General features: G+C 41.8%; 1 protein-coding gene and 1 pseudogene across 1 annotated transcript in view; one reads left to right on the top strand and one right to left on the bottom strand.

Annotated features, from left to right (window-relative positions):
• Nucleotides 1-5,855: 5,855 nt before the first annotated feature.
• SCG3 (secretogranin III) overlaps nt 5,856-23,175 on the bottom strand; it is a 39,810-nt gene continuing 22,490 nt past the window's right edge. The window contains exons 11-12 of the mRNA XM_024567716.4: nt 13,233-13,313; nt 5,856-6,178 (exon numbers count right to left, since the gene is read on the bottom strand). Of these exons, the coding sequence (XP_024423484.2) occupies nt 6,060-6,178; nt 13,233-13,313 (200 nt within the window). The 3' untranslated portion in view covers nt 5,856-6,059. The remainder of the gene's footprint in view (nt 6,179-13,232; nt 13,314-23,175) is intronic.
• LOC112311595 (COP9 signalosome complex subunit 7a pseudogene) lies at nt 6,202-7,723 on the top strand (annotated as a pseudogene).

Below are 23,175 nucleotides of genomic sequence, written 5' to 3'. Positions count from 1 at the left end.
AAGAACACTGAAAAACACACAAAGACATGGAAGGTAAACAACACGTTACTAAACAATGAATGGGTCGACAACGAGATCAAGAATGAAATCAAAAGATGACTTGAAACAATAGAAAATGAGGACAAAACAATCCAAAATCTGTGGGACTCTGGGAAAGCAATCCCAAGAGGGAAATTCATAGCATTACAGCCCTATCTCAAAAAACAAGAAAAAGTTCAAATAAACAATCTAAGTGTACACTTAAAGGAACTTGAAAAAGAACAACAAACAAGGCCCAAAGTGAGTAGAAGGAAGGAAATAATAAAGATCCCAGCAGAGATAAACAAAATAGAGTCTTAAAAATAAAAACAATAGAAAAGATCAATGAATCTAAGAGCTCATTCTTTGAAAATATAAGCAAGATTGACAAACGTTTAACCAGACTCATCAAGAGAAAAAGAGAACCCAAATAAATCAAATCAGAAATGTAAGAGAAGTAACAACCGACACAAAGAAATACAGAGTATTGTAAGAAAATAGGAACACCAATATGCCAACAAACTAGACAACCTGGATGAAATGGATAAATTCCTAGAAACATACAATCTTCTAAAACTAAATCAGAAAGAATGATAGAATCTGAATAGACAGATTACACCTAGTGAAATTGAAGCAGTAATCAAAAATCTCCCAACAAACAAAACTATATTATATTATGTGCCATAGGAATCACAACAGCATGGTACTGGCATAAAAACAGACACATAGATCAATGGAAGAGAATAGAGAGCCCAGAAATAAACCCACACCTTTATAGTCAATATTTGACAGAGGCAGCAAGCACATTAAATGGGCTAAAGATAGTTTATTCAATAAATGGTGTTGGGCAAATTGGACAGATATGTGCAGAATAATGAAACAACACCACTTTCTTATGCCACACACAAGAATAAATTTGAAATGAATCAAAGACTTACATGTTAGTCTTGAAACCATAAAAAACATAGAAGGAAACATAGGCAGCAAAATCTCAGACATTACTCGTCGCTATATGTTATGGGATATTTCTCCCCAGGGAAGGGAAACTAAATAAATAAACAAATGGGACTATATGAAACTAAAAGGTTTTTGCACAGCAAGGGAAAACATCAAAATAAAAAACAACCCACAAAGAACCAAGATGGCAGCATAGGTAGACACACTGCGCCTCCTCGCACAACCAGAACTGACAGAAAATCGAACAGCAAGGAAGTCCGACACCAAGTAGATAAAAAAGAAACATTCATCCAGACCAGTAGGAGGGGCGGAGACGGGCACCAGGGCGGAGAGGACTCGAGTGGCTGTGGCGGGACTGAGACTGGCGGAGTGTGGGACAAACAGGGCAGGCAGTCTGACCACTAGCAGACCCCGTGGCCCCACACTCGAGCACAGATAAACCGGATGAATAGAGGGGAGCCAAGCAGACCTAGCAACCCAGGGCTCCAGCTCGGGGAAATAAAGCCTCAAACCTCTGATTGAAAACGCCCCTGGGGGTTGGGGCGGCAGCACGAGAGACTCCCAGCCTCACAGGAGAGGTCGTTGGAGAGACCCACAGGGGCCTAGAGTGTGCACAAGCCCACCCACTCGGGAACCAGCACCAGAGGGGCCCAATTTGATTGTGGGTAGCGGAGAGAGTGACTAAAATCCGGTAGAGAGTGGAGCGGGCGCCATTGCTCCCTCTCGGCCCCTCCCCCATATACAGCATCACAGCGCAGCAACCAGCGTTACCCCACCCAGGTGAACACCTAAGACTCCGCTCCTTTAAGTAACAGATGTGCCAAGACAAAAAAAAAAAAAAAAAAAAAAAAAGGCCCAAATGACAGAACACTTCAAAGCTCCAGAAAAAATACAACTAAGCGAGGAAGAGATAGCCAACTTATCAGATGCACAGTTCAAAACACTGGTTATTAAGACGCTCACAGAATTGGTTGAATTTGTTTGAAAACTAGATGAAAAAATGAAGGCTATGCTAAGAGAAACAAAGGAAAATGTACAGGGAACCAATAGTGATGGGAAGGAAACTGGGACTCAAATCAACAGTGTGGACCAGAGGAAGAAAGAAACATCCAACCAGAAAAGAATGAGGAGAGGCTTAGGAACCTCCAGGACATCTTGAAACGTTCCAACATCCGAATTATAGGGGTGCCAGAAGGAGAAGAGGAAGAACAAAAAATTGAAAACTTATTTGAACAAATAATGAAGGAGAACTTCCCCAGTCTGGCAAAGGAAATAGACTTCCAGGAAGTCCAGGAAGCTCAGAGAGTCCCAAAGAAGCTGGACCCAAGGAGGAACACACCAAGGCATATCATCATTACATTACCCAAGATTAAAGATATGGAGAGAATCTTAGAAGCAGCAAGAGAAAAGGAGACAGTTACCTACAAAGGACTTCCCATAAGACTGTCAGCTGATTTCTCAAAAGAGACCTTACAGGCAAGAAGGGACTGGCAAGAAGTATTCCAAGTCATGAAAGGCAAGGGCCTACATCCAAGATTACTGTATCCAGCAAAGCTATCATTTAGAATGGAAGGGAAGATAAAGTGCTTCTCAGATAAGGTCAAGTTCAAGGAGTTCATCATCACCAAGCCCTTATTATATGAAATGTTAAAGGGACTTATCTAAGAAAAAGAAGATCAAAAATAGGAACAGTAAAAATGACAGCAAACTCACAGTTATTAACAACCACACCTAAAACCAAAACAAAAGAAAACTAAGCAAACAACTAGAACAGAAACAGAACCACAGAAATGGAGATCACATGGAGGGTTGTCAATAGGGGAGTGGGAGGGGGAGAGGGGGGGAAAGGTACAGAAAATAAGTAGCATAGATGATAGGTGGAAAATAGACAGGGGGAGGGTAAGAATAGTGTAGGAAATGTAGAAGCCAAAGAACTTATGAGTATGACCCATGGACATGAACTATAGGGGGGGAATGTGGGAGGGACGGGGTGGGCAGGATGGAGTTGAGTGAAGGGGCGGAAATGGGACAACTGTAATAGCATAATCAATAAATATATTTAAAAAAGTAAAAAAACCAAACAAACAAAAAAACCAACCCACAGAGTGGGAGAACATATTCTCTGATACATCTGATAAAGGGTTAATATGCAATATTTACAAAGAACTTACAAAACTTAACACCAAGAAAACAAATAACCCAATTGAAAAATGGGCAAAGGACCTGTATAGACACTTCTCCAAAGAGGACATACACATGGCCAAAGGACATTCGAAACAATGCTCAATGTTACTAATCATCAGAGAAATGCAAATTAAAACCACAATAAGATATCATCTCACACCTGTCAGAATGTCTATCGTCAATAAACCAACAAACCACAAGTGCTGGTGAGGATGTGGAGAAGGAGGAACACATTTGCACTGTGGGTGGGAATGCTGACTGGTGCAGCCAGTATGGAAAGCAGTATGGAGTTACTTCAAAAAATTAAAAATGTATCTGCCTTTTGACCCAGTGATCCTACTTCTGGGAAGATATCCCAAGGAACCCAAAACACTAACTTGAAAGAATATATGCACCCCTATGTTCATTGCAGTGTTATTTACAATCGCCAGGGTATGGAAACAGCCCAAGTGTCCACCAGTAGATGAGTGGGTAGAACAACTAAGGGCCATTTACACACTGGAATTCTACTACGTGGTAAAAAAGAAAATGTTACTCTTTGTGGCAGTATGGATAGACCTGGAGTACATTATGCTAAGTGAAATAAGCCAGTCAGAGAAAGACAAATACCATATGATTTCAGTAATAAGTGCAATCTACCGAACAAACTGAACTAATAAGCAAAATAGAGACAGACTCAGATGGAGAGCAGATGACAGCTAAGGGTGGGGGAGGTCAGAGGGTGGTGGGATAGAGGAAAAGGACTCGTGGACATGGACAACAGTTTGGTGATTGCTGGGAGGAGGTGGGCGTAAGGTGAATAAATGGTAATGGAAAAAAGAGGAAAAATTAAAAAAAATAAACTATCCTATAATTAAAAACCAAAACCAAACGAAAACCAAAACAAAAGCACTATCCAAAAGACATAAGCTGAAAATTGAAATGAAACCCACAATCTCAGAAACAATTTTCTGAACATCTTATTTTTGCCTAAGGGTCTGTCTGAGCAATTTCTAGCCAAAACACCTCTCCTCTTTTTCAAGTTATTAAAAACTTGGAATTAGTTGTGGCTATAGCGAAACTGTCCTGGCCTGGAGTTCGTCAGCCCTTGCCTTGCGCCTGGAATTGCTGTGGGAGAATGGGCCGAGATCAGATACCTGGGCTCTAGTTCCAGCTTTACAACTTCTTGGCCATATGAGTTTGAGCATAATTTTTTGAGAACAGTTTTCTTATTTTACAAAACAGGACTGATGATCTATCTCCCTTTTGTCTTGTTATCAGTAAGAGCTAACGAATGTTAGTGTGTTCACAAAGCTACAATAAACTCACTAAATAAATTTTTATTTTTAAAAATACTGCATAGATATGTAGGTAAAGTACAGAAAAGCAAATGATAAAATGCTTTAGTCACAGCCAGTTTTTTCTCTTTGATGTACAAGCAGCCTATTTGGACTACAGGACATGGGTGAAGTAGAGTCGGTCACGTTATCCAAGATGACTCATTAAAACAAGTCTGAGTTATTGTGCTTTGGCAAGTGTAGTTTGAGCAGAGGCGTTTTTTGTTTTCTTTCTGCTCACCAGTGAGTACTGGCTTCTCTGGAATAAATTAAAGAGTTTAGGGGTATTTTTTTTTTTTGCATGTCAGACTTTGCTTTTTGTTTATTTCTGCAATTCTAGAGGATGAGAGGAGCTGCAGGGGTCTCCTACCCATGAAAAACAGCCTCTCGCGTTTTCCCTTAAGTTCCCAGTCCTCACCAAAAACTGAATGCCAACTAGGGGCAGTTAAGACAGGTGTCAGAAGGCCCTTTGAAATAGTGACAGCTAATACACAAAGCATTATATTATTTTTATGCTTTTCAACAGGAATGTATAGAAAAATATGTAATTAATTTATACTGAATACCACATCTGTGAAGTGTTCTTTGGTTTGAGGACATTCCATTAACATGTCAGGAGGACCTTGGGGGCTGCATGGTGCCAGGGCTGCGTGTGTGGTGGTGGCTGAGGAAGAGGATTTGCGGGGCCCTGCAGTTCATTACCCCTTTCCTCCAGGGAAGCTCATGGACCTGCTTAGGCTCACAGGGAAGGAGATGCTTTTTATCTCTGTTTCTACCCTGCTGTCTGGCCCTCTTGAAAAACTTGGCTTGGATCAAGTCCAGTTTAGATAACTCAGATCTGGCATGCACTTTTTTTTTTTTTTTACCTTTATGTGTTATTTATGAACTCATTTTCTGCTTGGAGAGTACCTAGTTATCCCTTGTAATAAACAAAATCAATGTCTGAAAACTCACTAATAGCAAAATATTAAGAGTGGGGGGAATTGTTTAAAAATCTAGCAAATCCTAAGCCCATTTTTCAGGTTCCCTTTTGTGCCATTGGGCCTGAAATAGATCCCACAGGAGCATCTGTAAGGAAAAAAGGGAAGGTAGCTTCCTTCAAGCTGTAGGGGCTTTGAGGAAACGTGAATTTATTTCAGCCACAAGGGAACTGGTAGTGAAAAGGACATCTTGCAACAGATAAATGCTATGAGGTGCTTTGGTAACCAGCATGCCTTGAAAACAGAACCCCCAGTTCTTTAAGGGGTGCTCATATGTGTGACACAGTGGGAAAAAGGTTCAGTTTTAAGGTCAGTCCATTACAGGCTTTTCCAAAGCAACAGATTTCTGAGTATAAAATGTAAATCTACAAGGAAATAAGGATTCTATGTACAAAATCTGAGCTTACATACAACTTTACTTTTCAGATAGTTTTTGTGGCAAGAAAGCTATGTTTTAACCACTTCTAAAAGGTTAACTACTGTAAGTCCAGCACTTTCTAATAATCCTTGTGTCAAAATAACTTTAATCACAGAATTAGAAGAGCTTTAAGCTATATGATGTTTTCTGAAACAGTGGAAGGACTCCGGGACCTTCTTGCCATTTTTACAGGCTGCTGTAAATACGCTTGATGGCATCGGCTTCTTCCTTATCCAGGATGCCCTTCTCCACATAAGCATCAGTTTGTTGGTTGATGAAGTCCCTCATCTTTGAAAGGTCATAGTCTGGAAAATATCATTAGGGTATCATGAGAAAGAGCAGGAAAGCGCGACCCCATCACAGTGACCACCACTCACCAACAAGCATTCTGCGTGCCGCCACAGCCATCCCCGTCTTTCACATCGAAAGACATTTCAGGTTTCGGCATTTGTGCGGAGTTTTGCAGTTTAAAATCACATGTGTATGAATTATACTAGCTCATCTGCTCTCCAGCATCACACCTGCTGGGTGTTCAGGTGGGGAGTACCACCCTCATCTGACCATGGAGGGAAAAGGCTTGGAGACCAGGGCTTCACAAACTTGACCGTTTATACCAATCGCCTGGGACTCTTGGGAAGCTGCAGATTTGCATTCAGTAGCTCCGAGGTGGGGCTCCAGATCCTGCTTTTTTTTTTCTAAATTTTATTTAAAATATTCTCAATTTCAGGTGATATTTAATATTATGTTAGTTTCAAGCATAGTGGTTTGACATTTATATAATTTATGAAGTGATCCCCTCTGATAAACCTAGTACCCACCTGGCACCATACGTAGTTAGTACAATACTATTGGCTATATTCCTGGCTCTAGAAGATGAAGCTTCCCGCTCCAGACATCCTGAGCCCAGATGCCCCCAGCTCAGTGCAGCCTTGACTACCAAGGTAAAGGTGATAAGGCAAAACCAGGAGCAATTTCTGCTCCTGGCCAAGTCAGCCAAGGGGGCAGCACTGGTCACACTCATCCACCAGGTGCTACAGGCCCACCAGGTGCTGGAGGCCATGGTGTCTATGTGTTTGGGGAACTGCTGGATATACCTCATTTTAGACAGTTGGTGAGAGTGACCTCACTTCCATATTCTGCCTGGTCATAGTGTTTGCTTACGGAACATATGCCAACTACTTAGCTTAAGCCTGGAATGTTCCCTGACTCACACTCAGAAGACCTATCAGTTGTCACCCTAGCTGCTGAAGTCAAGTTCATCCCATATGCAATGTTGCTGAAGGCCATTGCCCCGTGTAATGTGCAGCAGCTGGAAGACCTTGTCATTGAGGCCATGTATGCAGATGTGCTTTGTGGCTCCCTGGGCCAGTGCAACCACCTGGAGGTTTACTGTAGTGTTGGGCAGGACATCCAGCGCCAGGATCTCAGGGCCATTGGCTGAACCCTACAGGAGTGGGGTGTGGGCTGTGAGGTAGTGCTTCCAGGCACTGAGTGAGCAGTGCCAACCAGCACAAGGAGCAGCAGCTGGGCCTGAAGCCGCAGATTGAGAGGTTGCCAATCTTGAAAAAACCATTAAAGTTACTACAGCAGCAGCAGCTGCAGCCATATCTCAAGACCCTGCGTAATACCTGACTGAACTGCAGGAACCAGCTGCTGGCAGCAACCAGCCCACAAGAAAATCTCAAAGCGCAAGGGGCTCCATAGGTGCACCAAGATTTGGTCCAAGTAGAACTGAAGGAACTGCAATTTTTTTCTCCAGAAATATGGGGTTCCAGCTTCCTGCCTGCCCCCGAGGAGTCCTCAAAGAGCCTTCCTATGCACCTGGCCAGCTGATAATCCTAGGTCCATGACCTTTCACCTCTCTTTCCTCCCCCACCCCATGCATAGATCACACCTTCTCTAGGGAGGAAGCAAGTACAAGTCATGTTTTGGTTGGTACTTCCTGTTTTATGTGACTTTCTTATGTGTCCTATTGTCCCCCTCACCCTTCTACCGTGCTCTTTCTCCTATATTTTAAAGAGCCAGCATTTGTCTTTGAATAGGTGGGGCTGCTGTCTCTCCAGTATAACCCACGTATGTTCCTTGTCCTACCACCCCACCCCTGCACCTGCAGGGTGATCCCCAATTCCTACTCCCTCTGCATTTGCAGAGCCACAGGGCTCCCACCTTTGTTCCCACACTGAGAGTTCTGGGAGCCAGTCTGCCATTCTAGGAGTCACTGGCCACTCGCATCCTAGAATCCTGTCACACTACAGTTGTTTCCTCTCCTCACCTCCCGTTGGTCCTGGGAATGCTGCTGCTTCAATGACCCCGGAGCCCAGGAAGGGCAGCTGTTTCTTAAGGTGTTGAGAGATGGTTCTTTCTTAGCCCTGGCTACTTTGGAAAGCCTGATGGCAATCCTGGCTTCATACTCCCTTTTGTGAGTTTTGTGGGGAAGGGAAGGGGCTATAGATTGTATTTTTTAAAAGTATAGATACATATATCTACATGTAACATAACACAGAAATAAATCTGTAAGAGGTACATCTACAAAAAATATTATTGACTATATTCTGTATGCAGTACTTTACAGCCTCATGACTATTTTGAAACTGCCAATTTGTACTTTTTAATCCCTTCACCTTTTTTACCCAGCCCCCCAACCCCCTTCCATCTGGCAACCATCAGCCTGTTCTCTGTATCTATGAGTTTATTTGTTTCGATTGTTCATTTTTTTGGTTTTGATTTTTAGATTCCATGTATAAGTGAAATCATACAGTATCCGTCTTTCACTGTCTGACTTATTTCACTTAGCATAATACCCTCTAGGTCCATCCACGTTGGTACAAATGGTAAGACTTTATTCTTCTTCTTTTTCTTTTTTTGGCTGAGTAGTATTTCATTGTATGTATGTATATATGCACCACATCTTCTTTATCCAATTGTCAATGGACACTTAGGTTGCTCTCATATTTTGGCTTTTGTATATGAAATGTCATTCTCCCCTTTGTTTTAAAGTCTATTTTGTCTGATACTCAGTTTAAGTACTACTACCCTAGCTTTGTAAAACATTTCCAGTTGCACGAAATATCTTTTCTATCCCTTCACTTTCAGTCTCTGTGTGTTCTTCAATCTGAAGTGTCTCTTACAGACAACATATATAAGGGTCTTGTTTTCTTCTCCATTTAGCCACCCTATGTCTTTGGATTGGATCACTTAATCCACTTATATTTCTAGTAATTATTGATGGGTATGCAGTTACTGTCATTTTATTATTCATATTTTTTAATCTTTTTTCCTCTTCTTCTTAAGGAAGTCCCTACATTTCTTGAAATACTGGTTTGGTGGTGATGAACTCCTTTAACTTTTTCTTGTTGGGAATAGATTCTGCATTTTAAATAAGCTGCCAGGATATACAGATGCTGCTAGTCTAGGAATCACACTTGGGGTAAGAAGATCCTAAAGCTTGAGTGGTAAAATTTACGATCACAACGAGGTGTTTGACTTTTTGAACTTGTTACACTGATTAGTCCCGTTGAGGTGACAACCCACTTCTACATTTTTTTCCGAATTAAGAATTACCTTGATTTTCACACTGTGTGAATTATATGCATGGGGCAAAAAGCCAAACCATAACTTCATTAAGGTTTCTCTGTCCTACTTAAATACATAAAAACCTATGTAAGCCATCAAACCACCTACCCAAAACAGACATCCCCAAGTAAGGAGGCTGCTTGTGGCACCTTTCTGAAGGCTTAAAAAGAAACCCACATCTTCCCTTGATTTTTTAGGTATTATATGCCCATGTTTTAAAAAATAAAAAAAAGAGGAACATGAAAATCAAATTTAAATAACCTGAATCCTATTAATCGTAGATAACCACAGCTGGTATTTTGTTCTATTTCCTTTTAGCTTTTCAAATATATCTATTTCAACACAGAATTGAGATCACAGTGTATATACAAACTTATAACCAGCTCCTTTCACTTAACTTTACACAGTGAGTATTAATATTCTTCATAAACACCATTTTTAATGGCTATATGCAGTACATCCTATGGAGGTCCCAAAATGTATGACACATATCCCTTATGGGTGGGCATGTGGGTCTTCCATACTTGGGGGACCCCTCCAGATAGTGAGTTCCTTGAGGACAGTGCATTCCTCTTGGTGGCCAACAACCTGTGGACCAGAACCCTGCCTCCTTTCCATTTGTAAAGGGAAAGGAAAGGAGAGAACGGGGTACAAAGCTCAGAGTATTCCACGGCCCCTTTAGCAAGCTAGGGTCCCTTGGACATCTTTAAGACCCTGCATGGTGGTGGGGGAAACCCTAAGCCTGAAGGACCTCTCTACAAGCACCAGGTGTTCATCATGTCAAGGTGAGCTGAGGCTTAGCGAGAGCTCGTTCCCACCAAGGAGGGAATTTGCTCCCCACTAGGTACTCTGCCTTGAGGATGAAAGGGATAACTCTAGGTACTGAGCACTTTGCAACCATCATCTGACCTGCGCCTCACAAAACCCCGTGAGTTTGGCATTAGTGTTTCCATTTCAGAGACGAAGAAACAGGACAGAGGAGGTAAGTCGCGTGTGCTCAGGTCGTGCTAGAGTCAGGTTCTGAACTAGGGTCCGCCTGTAGTCAGTGCTTTGACCACTCTGCGGCCTTTAAGTAGTGAACCTAGGGCATTTAACTGGTGTAGAACAATCGTTGGGTAAGTGCTTGGGGCTTTGGTTTGACTTGCTGTTTCACCAGGCACAGAACAGAGAACCAAGCTGAATGCACGTTTTGTGTGTGCCTCACAAGCTGATTGCTGGCTGACTCACTGGTTCACACTAATACTCTTCAGACTTGGTTTCAGGGTCAACATCTTCAGTGGGACAAAGGGCAGACTCCCAAGGACAGATGTGAAGAGGTCCAGGTGATGTGAATGGACAAATGGGAAAATACTGTGCTTCCTTTAGAAGTGGAAAAACTGCATCTTTATGACTTAACTCTCATTGCATGCCGGGAAAACCAGCCTAGAGCAGACGAAAGGCCGTTAGCTGGTTGTGTGTCACACAAGTCAGTCTCTACCTTGCTCATTTTAAAAAAGGTTTTAAGGTGGTAAGGCACAAAAGAAATAAGTGCTATGATTTACTTTCTTAAAAGTATGCCTTTTAAAAAATGGCTGCATAAGATGATTTTTATCATCATCCTCCTGATCGTATCACACGGACCTTTCTTTCCTGGATTTGGGAAGGAGATTCAGGTCCCCTAAGCCCCTGCCAAACAAAGGGCTTCAGCAGACATCAGGGAAGTCAGAACTGATAGAAAGTAAGACTTTGCACTCACACAGCTGCAGCCACTACACGGCCCTAGGACCCAGCTCCCCACAGGCTTTGAGAGATGACCCAAGTCTAGCCGAGCATATGTGACGGCAGTGGAGAAGAAGCTCTCTGATTCTGCCTTCAGGAGGGTGTGTAATGTACGTCACCCTTACTTCCTGGAGGCAGGAGGAAACATCAAACTCAACTCTGTCATTCTAAGTCTGCTCACAGAGCCTTCACAATGCAGGCACCAGAGTTCTGTGCATTTCTAGGTTGGTTGTTTCTTGAAGTGAAAGACTGAACTGCAGGACGTTCCTCATTATGACCAGGAGTTTGACTCACATGTTAATCAGTGACAGAAATAACAAATAGTCCAAATTGTTGGACCATGTAATTTACACTGGTTTCAGAATGCATTTTGGCCCCTACTATTACACTGATTCTAAGATGAACATTTTTAAAAATTTTTCAAGTGTTCGCAGTCTGTCATTGATGGCATGTTATACTTTTTCTTCCTTAGTGGTGCATTAAACAATGTGCATTTTGTGATCAGTGACAGATTTGATGAACTACAGTTCGTGCAATTTTAATGGAACTGACAGCCTGGAAATCCACAATTATGTTAAGCCAAATAAAATGAATATGTGTGAAGACCTGATAATTGTTTCCATCTTGCTCAACTTACAAGACCCCAAGCTAAATGGGGCTGAAAATGCCTCTTCCTCCCACTGTGCTCCATCTATCTCGGTGGTTCTGAAACTTGGCTGCATGGTGAAAAGATGGGGGATTCAAAAAATATTGATGCCTGGGGCCTGCCCCTCAAGTTTCTGATTTGCTGATGCCCCCTGGGCAGCAGGCTGTGTAGAAGCTATGCATGCGGTTTGAATGCACTCTAAGGTTTGAGAAACACTGTTCATCTCACTTGAAAAGCATCACTTTGCAACTGCTCTGGTCAGACACCCGGGGATCATATGGGACTATCTCTCCACATAGCTCCTGAGTTTTTCCTTCTTTATTTCCTCTGCCTTGCCCTGGTTTAAGCGCCCCCCCCCCCCTCCCGTTTAAGCCCTGTCATTTCTGCTCTAGATCCTTGCCTCCTATTTCTCTCCAGCCTTCTGGGGTCTCATTTTTTCAATCTGTAACCATATTACATGTCAGATAGATTTCTCAGTTCTTAACTGAGTTTTCAGGGCTTAAGTACCCCTAATTTAGGCTCCTCTGGCTAAAACAAACCTCCTTTGCAGGGTGCACAAGCCTGTTCCTGACCACGCTCCATCCCCACCTTCCCAGCCCTGACTGCTGTCTGTGCCACAGACTCCCAATGGTCCTGGGACACTGAATAGCTCCAATATTCAAAATGTATCACTCTCTTTTGCCCCTTTACATCTTGGTAACCAGTGTTCCCTTTGCCTCCATCTCTCTTCACTTACCTTTCCAGGGAAGGCTTTCGCACAGCCTTTTCTCCCGGTGATCTCTTTCTCGGTAAGACGTGCCCCCTCCTCTCACCGCCTCTCAGCCACCACACCTGTCTGTGGCAGCTCCAAGCAGGCCGACCTGCTATATTGCTGCTGTGGGTGACATGGGGGGAGGGTGTGCTGCATTTTCCTGTGCTTCACATTTCTGGCACTCGGAACAGAGCCCACTTACTGCCATGTTTTCAGTGAGTGAGTGGCTGCTTTCCTGACTGCCGAGTGCACCTCATTTGTGCTCAGAAAATGCCTCTGTTTACAATACGCCAAGAAAGGGAGGGGGGAGTAGATAATACAAGACTGGCAAAGTGTTGATAATTATTGAAAGTGGGCGATGGACACATGGGGATTCATTGTACTATTCTCTCCACTTTTGTTTGACATTTTTTCATCATAAAATGTCAAAGAAAGGGGGAAATGGCTTGGTTTGAGAGTGTGGCTTGAAAAATAAGAGAAATAGAGGTTCTCTCCTGCATCTGAGAAGTAGTAGAATGTTTCTGGAATCTGAGAGGAGACTTTAGCCTAATTTGATTGTGGGAATATTTATTTAACAAGAGCCCCTGACAAATGGGTGAAGTTTACAATTGTAACCATACTCAGGCCTTACCTTCTTTATTTCCTTTTTTGTTGTGTTTCTTCAGCCATTCAATATTTTTTCTGATGGCTTCCAAATAGGCTTCTGTTTTCCCTGGGAAAGGTAAGAGAACCCATATCAAACACTCATAAAATACCATTGCAACCCTTTTTAAAGACCACACTTATGTTTAAAACCATAGACAAAATATTGGCATTCTCAAGCACACGTGAGGTGGTATCCCTAATGAGGTAGTGTGCATATTTGCGGGGGGAGGGGTGTCAAGGAGAGTGGCTGGGGATAAGATTCTAGGAGGCAGGACCAAGCTGGTGTCAAGGACCCACTATTCATTCCCCTACACAAATAAGTACAGTCAGATGGCAGAGAAGTGCTTGTATTTAATTCACTGGATAGGCGGGTCCTTATAATTCTTAGACTGGGTCATTTGTGGTTAGGGATGGTTTTTCCAAACCGAGGAGAATTGTGAAGACCTGAATCAGAGTGGCAGATACTGTCTGTCACTGAATAAGCAATGTTAAGTCCAAACTTGTGGCTTTGTGGAAGCTGTTATGCAACTCTTCAGCTCAATTCTGGTAGGGAGTGGGTAAAAACTCAGATAAAGAGGCAACCCAAACCTCATTTCAAGGTTTGGATGGTGAACGCTATAACTCATTCTAGTAAAGCTTCCCTGGATGTAAACTGTTCTCTGATGGGCCTCAGCTGTGGTGGGAGAATAGCAGGCATCACTGAACTACCTCCTGTTTGATGGCCTTTATGTGCCCTATTACTTGCAAATCAGTATTATCATCAACACAGAGATGAGGAAGCTAAGGCACAGAGAGGCTAAGTGACTTGGCTGAGGCCACACAGGAAATAACAGAGCTGGAATTGGGTCTCTGATCTTGCCAAATTTCGGCTACATGCACAATTCTGAAAGATTACACCTGTATTTAGACATGAACACTGATGTATCCTTGTTCCGTCTCAAAGAAATCAACCATCCCCTTCACCAAGTGAGGTCCCTAATGCTCAGAGTGTCTGCACAAGAGACCAGAGGGTCTGGGGAGTACCGGATGGCCTAAGAAAAGAGGCTTTCAAAGTGCAGGGCCTCTGCAAAGGTAATGGAATGCCAAGGCTTAGTGTGGTGGCCACTTATTCTGAGCCCCCTTTGAACCCTGTTATCTCTAGTCTTCTGTCCAGATTTCATGGCTGAACTACCTGTACCATGTGCTTTTAATGTGCCAGGAGCTGTGCATTGTGCTCCAAAATGCATTATCTCTTTTACTCTTCACATCAACCTTTTAAGGCATTCCCATCTTATCCCCATTTTAAAGATGAAGAAACTAAGGCATAGACAGGTAAAAAGTAATATGCTGGAGATCACATGGCTAGTAAATAGCAGGTCCAGGTTTGAACATGGGTACATCTGACTATACAGTCCATGAACAATAACATTGCCTTAAGATTTGACAATATTCTGAGGGTCCAAGATGGCGGCACAGTAGGTGGAAGTTATACTCATCTCCTCCCAGGACCAAACTAGAATTACAACTAAAATATAGAGCAAACAACCTGAATAACCATCTGAAGATTTGCTGACAGAAGTCTTAGAAGCAAGGATTTAGAGAAGGATTTAGAGCAGGGCAGGCCCTGCTCACACAGACAGTGGCTGAGATCCTGGAGGGATATCTCAGCTGCAAGGTTTCCTCTGAGAAGCCTGAAGTCTCAACTGCAAGCCAGGCTCCCCAGCCCAGAGCACCAGGCACCCACATAACATCTGGCTGTGAAAATCATAGGGGATTCTGCCCGCCAGGGAGAGACAAGAGTCTGTTAGAGACACATATGGCTTCTTAAAGGGCTAATGCACAAAATCTCATTCACAGCCACTCTCCCTCTGGGCTCCGGCAAAGAGTGGGTGGAGTAGACTAGAGTTGTGTGAGGAGAGACTGGGGTTTGTGGCTTGGAAAGAGAGCTGAAGAAACAGCCTCCAGGATCCCTGTGCTGAATCCCTCTCCCACACCACAGATGACATCTTTCTTGGGGGGAGCACTCTCTTCTTTATGGCATCAGCCTAGGGGAGTGCACTAGCTTCACCCTCCTGACTCCTGGTGGCTCTGCAGAATCTGAGACAAACTGAGCTGTGTGGCTCTGGGTCAGGGGCCACTCCCCTCACCTTCCCCTAAGCCTGAGTGGCACCTCCCCCCTCACAGGAGATCACTAGCCCCACCCTCCTGACTCCCTGTGGCCCTACCTGGCTGAGATTAGGGACAGACTGAGTTGTGTGGCTGTAGGATAGGGCCATTGTTCCCTTGCACATATGACCAATGCAGATCCTCCATTCACATGGCCAAATACTGGTCTGTTTGGGCCTGATAAACTGCTGGCCTCACCCTGATGACTCCCTGAGACCATGCTCCAACACAAAGGTGTGTGAGCACCCCACGGGTGGCACCCTAGGACATTTGCTGAGTGACCTGAGACCCAGCACTGGCACTGAGCTTGAATATGTATCAATCTGATAAATACCACTCACCCCTACCCTGGGACTCAACTGAGCCCCTACCTCATCCAATTTGAGTATGGCCAGAGACTTTCAGCGACTGAGCCTAAAAGGCAGCTGGAAGGTGGAGGAAGGCAGAGATAGATCTTGGGATGCCTTGGGACTTTTGCTGACTTGCCCCTGGACCTGGTGCTAATAAAAGCTGGTCTTGGTGCACAGCTTGGTCCTTTGTGTACACACCCAGGTCCATCAGGGGCAGCCACAAACTGTAGCTCCAAACAGGTTGCCCAGGACCAGTTACAAGCAGCATGTGACACTGACTGCACCAGAGTCCCTCCCGAGATGCCCCAGAACCAACACACCCAATGGCCAGCTCCAGACGACAGAGCAGGGTCTGATTAGCTTCACATCCAAAGCAGCATATCCAAAGGGAGACCTCGAGGGCACCAAGCCCTGCTGAGGTGAATTCCAGTTTGTGTGGTCAGTACCTGCACAGCAGCTCACACACTGTGGTTGAGGTTGGTCCTCACTGTCAGCCAGTCTGAGTGTCAACCCCATGCATTGAACTGGACAATAGCAATGAAGAGTCAATTATAATAGGAGGGCTCATGTACCCACACAAGGGACATGCTGGAGCTCCCAGCTCAGGTGATCAAGGAGACTGTGCCACTGGGTCCCACAGGACACCTACTACATCAGCCCACTCTGCCAAGACTGTAAGAGATAGCAGATCTACCCAATGTACAGAAACAAACACAAGGAGCAACCAAAAAGGGAAGACAAAAAAATGCCCCAAGTGAAAGAACAGGAGAAATCTCCAGAAAAAAGAGCGAAATGAAATGGAATTGTAAGAAAATACTATGAACAACTATATGCCAACAAACTGGACTACCTGGACAAAATGGATAAATTCCTAGAAACATACTATCTTCCAGAACTAAATCAGGAAGAATCAGAGAGTCTGAACAGATAGATTACACCTAGTGAAACTGAGGCAGTGAAACAACAACAACAAAACACCTCATAACAAACAAAAGTCCCGGACTGGATGGCTTCACAGGTGAATTTTGCCAGATAGTCAAAGAAGTTAAACCTATCCTTCTGAAACTACTCCAAAAAATTCAAGAGGAGGGAAAACACCCAAGCTCATTTTACTAGGCCGCAATTGTCCTATTTTCAAAACCAGGTAAATGCACTAAAAAGAAAGAAAATGTATGTTAATATTCCTGATGGACATAGATGCTAAAATCCTCAACACAATATTAGCAAACCAGATCCACCAATACATTAAAAAGATCATACACCATGATCAAATGGGATTTATTTCAGGGATGTGAGGTTGGTACAATAGCTGCAAATCAATAAATGTTACACATCACTTAAACAAAATGAAGGATAAAACCCATACAATTATATCAATAGACACAGAAAAAAGACACATGACAAAATCTAGCACCCATTTATGATAAAAAAAACTCTCCCAAACATAATAATGGCCACTTATGACAAACCCACTGCCAGCATCATACTCAATGGGTAAAAACTACAAGCATTTTCCTTAAGATCGGGAATAAGACAGGGATGTTTGCTTTCACCCCTCTTATTCAACATAGTACTAGAAGTCCTAGCCACAGCTATCAGACCAAGGAAGAAATGAAAGTCATCAAAATTGGACAGGAAGAAATAAAACTGTCATTATTCGCAGATGAGTAGAAAACCCTAAAGGGTCCACCAAAAAATTACTAGAAATGATTAATGAATTCAGTAAAGTAGCAGGATACAAAATAAATATGCAGAAATTAGTTGTATTTTTATGCACCAAAAATGAACTATCAGAAAGGTAAACTGAGATACCAATCTCATTTACAACTGCATAAAAAGTACCTAGGAATAAATTTAACCAAGGCTGTAAAAGATCTGTACAGGAAAATTATAAGACACTGAAGAATGAAACCAAAGAAGATACAAATAAGTGGAAGTGTATACTGTGTTCATGCATAGGAAGAATTAACATCATGAAAATGTCCATACTACTCAAAGCAATCTATAGATTCAATGAAATTCTTATCAAAATAACAATAGTATATTTTACAGAACTAGAACAAATATTCGAAAAATTTACATATAAGCACAAAATACCCTGAATAGCCATAGCACTCTTGAGAAAGAAGAACAGAGTTGGAGGAATCACACTACCTGATAACAAACTATACTACAAGGCCATAGTAATCAAAACAGCATGGTACTAGCATAAAAACAGACATATAGGTCAATGGAACAGAACAGAGAGCTCAGAAATAAACCCACACATTTATAGTCAATTAATATTTGACAAAAGAGGCAAGAACATAAAATGGGGTAAAGATAGTCTATTCAATACATGGTGTTGGGAAAATTGGACAGATACATGAAAAAAAAATGAAACTAGACCACTTTCTTACATCATACATAAGAACAAACTCAAATGGATTAAAGACTTAATATTAGACTTGAAACCATAAAAATTCTAGAAGGAAACAGGCAGTAAAATCTTGGATATTTCTCATAGCTGTATTTTTTCTGATCTATCTCTTCAGGCAAAGGAAACAAAAGTAAAAATAAACAAATGGGACTATATCAAATGAAAAAGTTTTGCACAGCAAAGAAAACCACTAACAAAATGAAATTCAACCCACTAAATTGGAGAACATGTTCACCATGATACATCTGATAAGGGGTTAACGCCCGAAATTTATAAATAACTAACAAAGCTCACTGCCAAATCACCTGCCCCCCGCCCCACAAACAATTCAATTAAAAAATAGGCAAAGGAAAGAAATCGGCAGAGGACCTTTGGGCACTTCTCCAAAGAGGACATACAGATGGTCAAAGGACATATGAAAAGACACTCAGCATCACTAATCATCAAAGAAATGCAAATTAAGACCACAAGGAGATATCACCTCACACCTGTCAGAATGGCTATTATCAACAAATCAACAAACAACCGTGAGGATGTGGAGAAAAGGAACCCTCATGCACTGTGGATAGGAATGCAGATTGGTGCAGCCAGTATGGAAAGCAGTATGGGGTTACTTTGAAAAATCAAAAATGGAACTGCCTTATGACCCAGTGATTCCACTCTTGGGAATATATCCAAAGAAACCTGTAACACTAAGTCAAAAGAACATATGTACCCCTATGTTTCTTGCATCATTATTTACAATAGTCAAGACTGGGAAGCAGCCCATCAATAGATGAGTGGTAAAAAGCTGTGTACATTTACACAATGGGATACTACTTGGCCATAAAAAAGATGGAAATCTTACCTTTTGCAATAGCATGGATGGACCTGGAGAGTATTGTGCTAAGTCAAATAAGCCAGTCAGAGAAAGGCAAGTACCATATGATTTCACTTATATGTGGAATCTAATGAACAAAATAAACTAACAAACAAAATAGAAACAGACTCATAGATACAGAGAATAGACTGATGGTTGCCAAAGAGGTGAGGCGCTGGGAGACTGGGTGAAAAAGGCGAAGGGATTAAGTAGTACACATTGGTAGTTACAATATAGTCATGGGGAAGTACAGTACAGCATAGGAAACATCATTAATATTCTCATAAGTATATGTGGTGCTAGGTGGGTGCTGGAAATACCAGGGGGATCACTTTGTAAATATATGATTGTAAACTACTGAGGTTTTAGACAAAAAGAACACAAAGTAATATTGAATGTAAACCGTAACTGAAAAATATTTTTAAAAATTAAAAAAAAAACTTGAAAAGTGCAGCTGTGCTGTGGGACACCTACAAAGACCTAAAAAGATCTGTGACTACTGGGTTCTGGGCTGTAGAAATGAAAAAACTACAATGTGATTAACAAAAAGAAAGAAAAAGATTTGACAATGTTCCAATTTCCACCACTGCATTTACCTAAATGGCTTCCTGAGAATCTTCCTTCCTGACCATATGAGCTCACTCCTGCCTCACCACCAGGGCTCCGTTATCTGGTTCCCAAAGAAGCACAGAGACACTCTTGTGCAAAAAGTGAACAAGAGAAAACATCTGCAATTTTTAGCTCCTATTTGCCTGTGTAGGGAAAGCCTTGATTTCACTGCCTTTTTCTCAAGAATGTTAGAGCGTGTGAAGGACCAATGTCCCCCTAGCTAATGTTACATAACCATAGAACACTGAATATAGAGATTTTCATTTTCTATTTCCTGTTTGCTGAGAACAGCAACTGGATTTGGTAACATAAAAACACTGCTCTCTATTTCAAATTATTTCTGTTAGAAAAGGCATTTTGAACAAGGAAAAAAATCTTAGTATAGACTATTTCTAAAGAATGTAACTTCATTATTTTTAAGGAGTTTAAATCAAATTAGTGGATCTCATAGGGCTTGCTTTAATGAATAGATAATAATTTGTCATTAGCACTTTAGATAATTAGGGTTTCTGAAACTTTTGAGAATGTATAAAAAGTCTAGTTCTTTAAGTCTTATCTATGATAACGTATCATAATGTGGAAAGCTTATCTGAGAAAAGGAGAACCAGAGCCTAGAGTCTGTTTATAGTCTGTATTAAAAGCTCTGAATTAGGAAAGTAAAAAATAAACCTGAAATTTTTTCCACAGTGCAGCAGACATTGTTGACTCCTTACGGCCATGCCTCCTTTATTCACCTGTGCTAACAGAGGGGCCCTGAACAGGTGATGCACAAAACTGGTCACATCTCCAGCTTCCTTCTTCCTCACAGTCTCTCAGAGGTGCCGGGTGGGACCGAGCCCCAGCTGTCCGCAGCTGCATCCCCCCCTTAACACGCCCTGTACTGGCCCTTTTCCTTCCCTGTGTCATGTATCTATCCCGCCCATGCTGGTTCCTGCAGTCACCTCCCAATTCAACTACTTGACTTCAAATCTTTCTTTACAGGGTTTGCTGTGGAGGGGACCCAACTTAAGGCAATTTGACATAGGGAAATCAGCAGCATCTTTTTAGGTTGTTTTTTGCTCAGGAACAAATAGCCTATAAAAATGATGTTGACTTTATGAAATGAGTGAAAAGTAATTTTATTCACTGTATTGACATTGTTAAACCACAGCAAAGTGAATTTACTGAAACTTAAAAAAACCAGACTGCAATCCACTAAAAAAACCTACTATCTTGTGGATCAGAACATATACAATTAGGAAGTATCTCTAATTGATTAGACCCCTCTCCAATCAACCTCACCCTCCCTTTTCTGCTTTATTTTTATCCATACCACTTATCACTTTCCACAGTATCATGTGATTTATTTCCGTTTATTTTTTGTCTTCTTCCTTTAGAAATATTTCTTACTTGCTGATGTACTCCCATGCCTTGAATAAAGCCTGACCCACAGTTGGCTCTCAATAAATATTAGTGGAATGAGTGAATGGATATAAAAGCTTTTTACATAGTAGCCAAATTGTAATCAGAAAATTGCTTGGTGAACATGGAATCAAAGCTAGAGAAAATACCATTTTTAAGGTAGAAATGGTTAGATTTCTTTTCTTTCTTTTTTTAACAAAAAATAAACTATTTGAAAGGCTTGAAATTTAATGAATTCTGAATTTAAATGATGGTTAAACAGAAATAGTTTTAAATACCTACAAATGTGCTAGACATACTATATCCACATGTCACTTAATCTTCACAGAGTTTTATTAAATAAGCATTATTATTCCCTTTTTAGTCATGAGGAAACTAAAGCTTATAGAGGTTAAGTGATGTGCTTACGGGGACACGGCTGAGTAATGGTCAGAAACTAGTCTTGGACCAGAATGAGCCTCTGATGAGTGGAACTGGGTAGAATCTACCTTTTAGACCAATAAGGCCGTGGTTCTCAGACTTGGGTGCAGGTTAGAATAATCTTTTTAGGATTCATCCTTTAATTTAAAAATAAGTAAAAGTTCCAATGCCCAGGTCATTCCTTCCCTATACCAACTAAGTCAGAACATCTGGGGGCTATGGACCAAGCACCATTGTTTTTTTACCGTGTGGAGTGAAGTCTGGGAACCACTGCCACTGGACCTCCACACGCTTACAGGAGCAGGCGGTGACAGGATTACAACCAGGTGTTCCTCTGCCCTTGGAGAGAAGCAGCTACTTCCTATTTACAGTGTCTCCTCTCAGGAGCTGCAAAGCAAATCTTTTATTTACACAGTGTGCACTGAAAACCCATGAGAGTCCACTTTGGAAAGTTGGACTATTTTTTTCCAATTTATTTCAGCTTCCTTTGGAAAAAAATAGCTCATGGCTGAGGTAATATGGCACAAGCCTTAGAACGTAAGCTGAAGCAGATGGGCAGAGGGCCAGAGGCAAGAGGCTGTCCTGCTCTTCCGGCTGTTCTGGTTTTCAGTGCTGCAAAAGAAATACCCTTTTTTGTACATGAATTTGTCCTGCCCCTGATATGCTATCCTGATCCGCATCCCCTCAAAAAAATTGTAGAAATCAAGAGAGTTAAACCATTGAATACTGGATATACTACAGATATTACATCTTCTGTAAGAGTGGTTATAAAAATTAAGTTTAATAGGTGATGCTTAAAATTCTTACAGAGGGAAAGATTATATGACTGTAATTTTGAGCTGCATTAAGCAAAGCAACTAGTACTGGTATCATGGATGCCAATATGGACCCCAAAGCCATTCAATTCAAGAATTTCTGCGCAATAATGACATTTCATACGTCTAAAATATGCAGCATGGAATTCTGGGATGAGCACTGAATGGGGGTCAAGGGACAGGAGTTCAAGGCCCAGCTCTGCCACTCTTTGGCTATGAGATCTTGGGTGAATCCCTTCACCTCCTGAGCCTTGGTTTACTTACTTGTAAATTAAGGGCTGAATCCTAAAAAGATGGTTCGTGGTTTCTACATCTGGGGAGAAATTCTCCTTTGCTGTGCGTGGAAAACCTGTGTGGATGGCAGGTCTCTGTGCCTGTGCTTAGCTCTTGGCACACTTGCTGCCTCACAGGGGAGGAGACTGGACTCGCTACTTTGGGGCGTTTTTAGCAAAATGCCTTAGGACTTGAATAAAGGCATGAATTTCCTCCACTTATATTGCTTTAAAAATAAGAAGATCCACATGAGTTAGTCAGTTTATCAATGTATTAATCGAGTAGGCTACCTTCTCTTTTCTGGCTTCTGTAAAAGTATGGAAATGATAGGATATTTAGGTGAAAGGTAACTTAGAGATCACTTTTTAAACCCAATTTCTGGCCATAAACTTGACAAATGACAGAACTGGAAAGAGTTTTATAATGTTTATCTCATCCCTTGGATGATTTTTTAAAAAATACTTTCAGTGACTCATAAAGGAGAATTGAGTGAAGAAATATCAAACTGACAAAGAAAAAGAGCATGCTTAGGTCATTCAATAAAGCTTTAAAGTACTTTTCTTTGGTCTTCAGGGAGCAATTTTTTTAACTGGAAAAGTTAAGCAACTTTATAGATATGGTTGAAATGATAATAAATT

Source organism: Desmodus rotundus, chromosome 7 (genome assembly GCF_022682495.2).
Source record: "Desmodus rotundus isolate HL8 chromosome 7, HLdesRot8A.1, whole genome shotgun sequence".
Lineage (NCBI taxonomy): Eukaryota > Metazoa > Chordata > Mammalia > Chiroptera > Phyllostomidae > Desmodus > Desmodus rotundus.
Note: the sequence above shows the minus strand (reverse complement) of the source record. Positions and strands in the feature narration are given on the sequence as shown.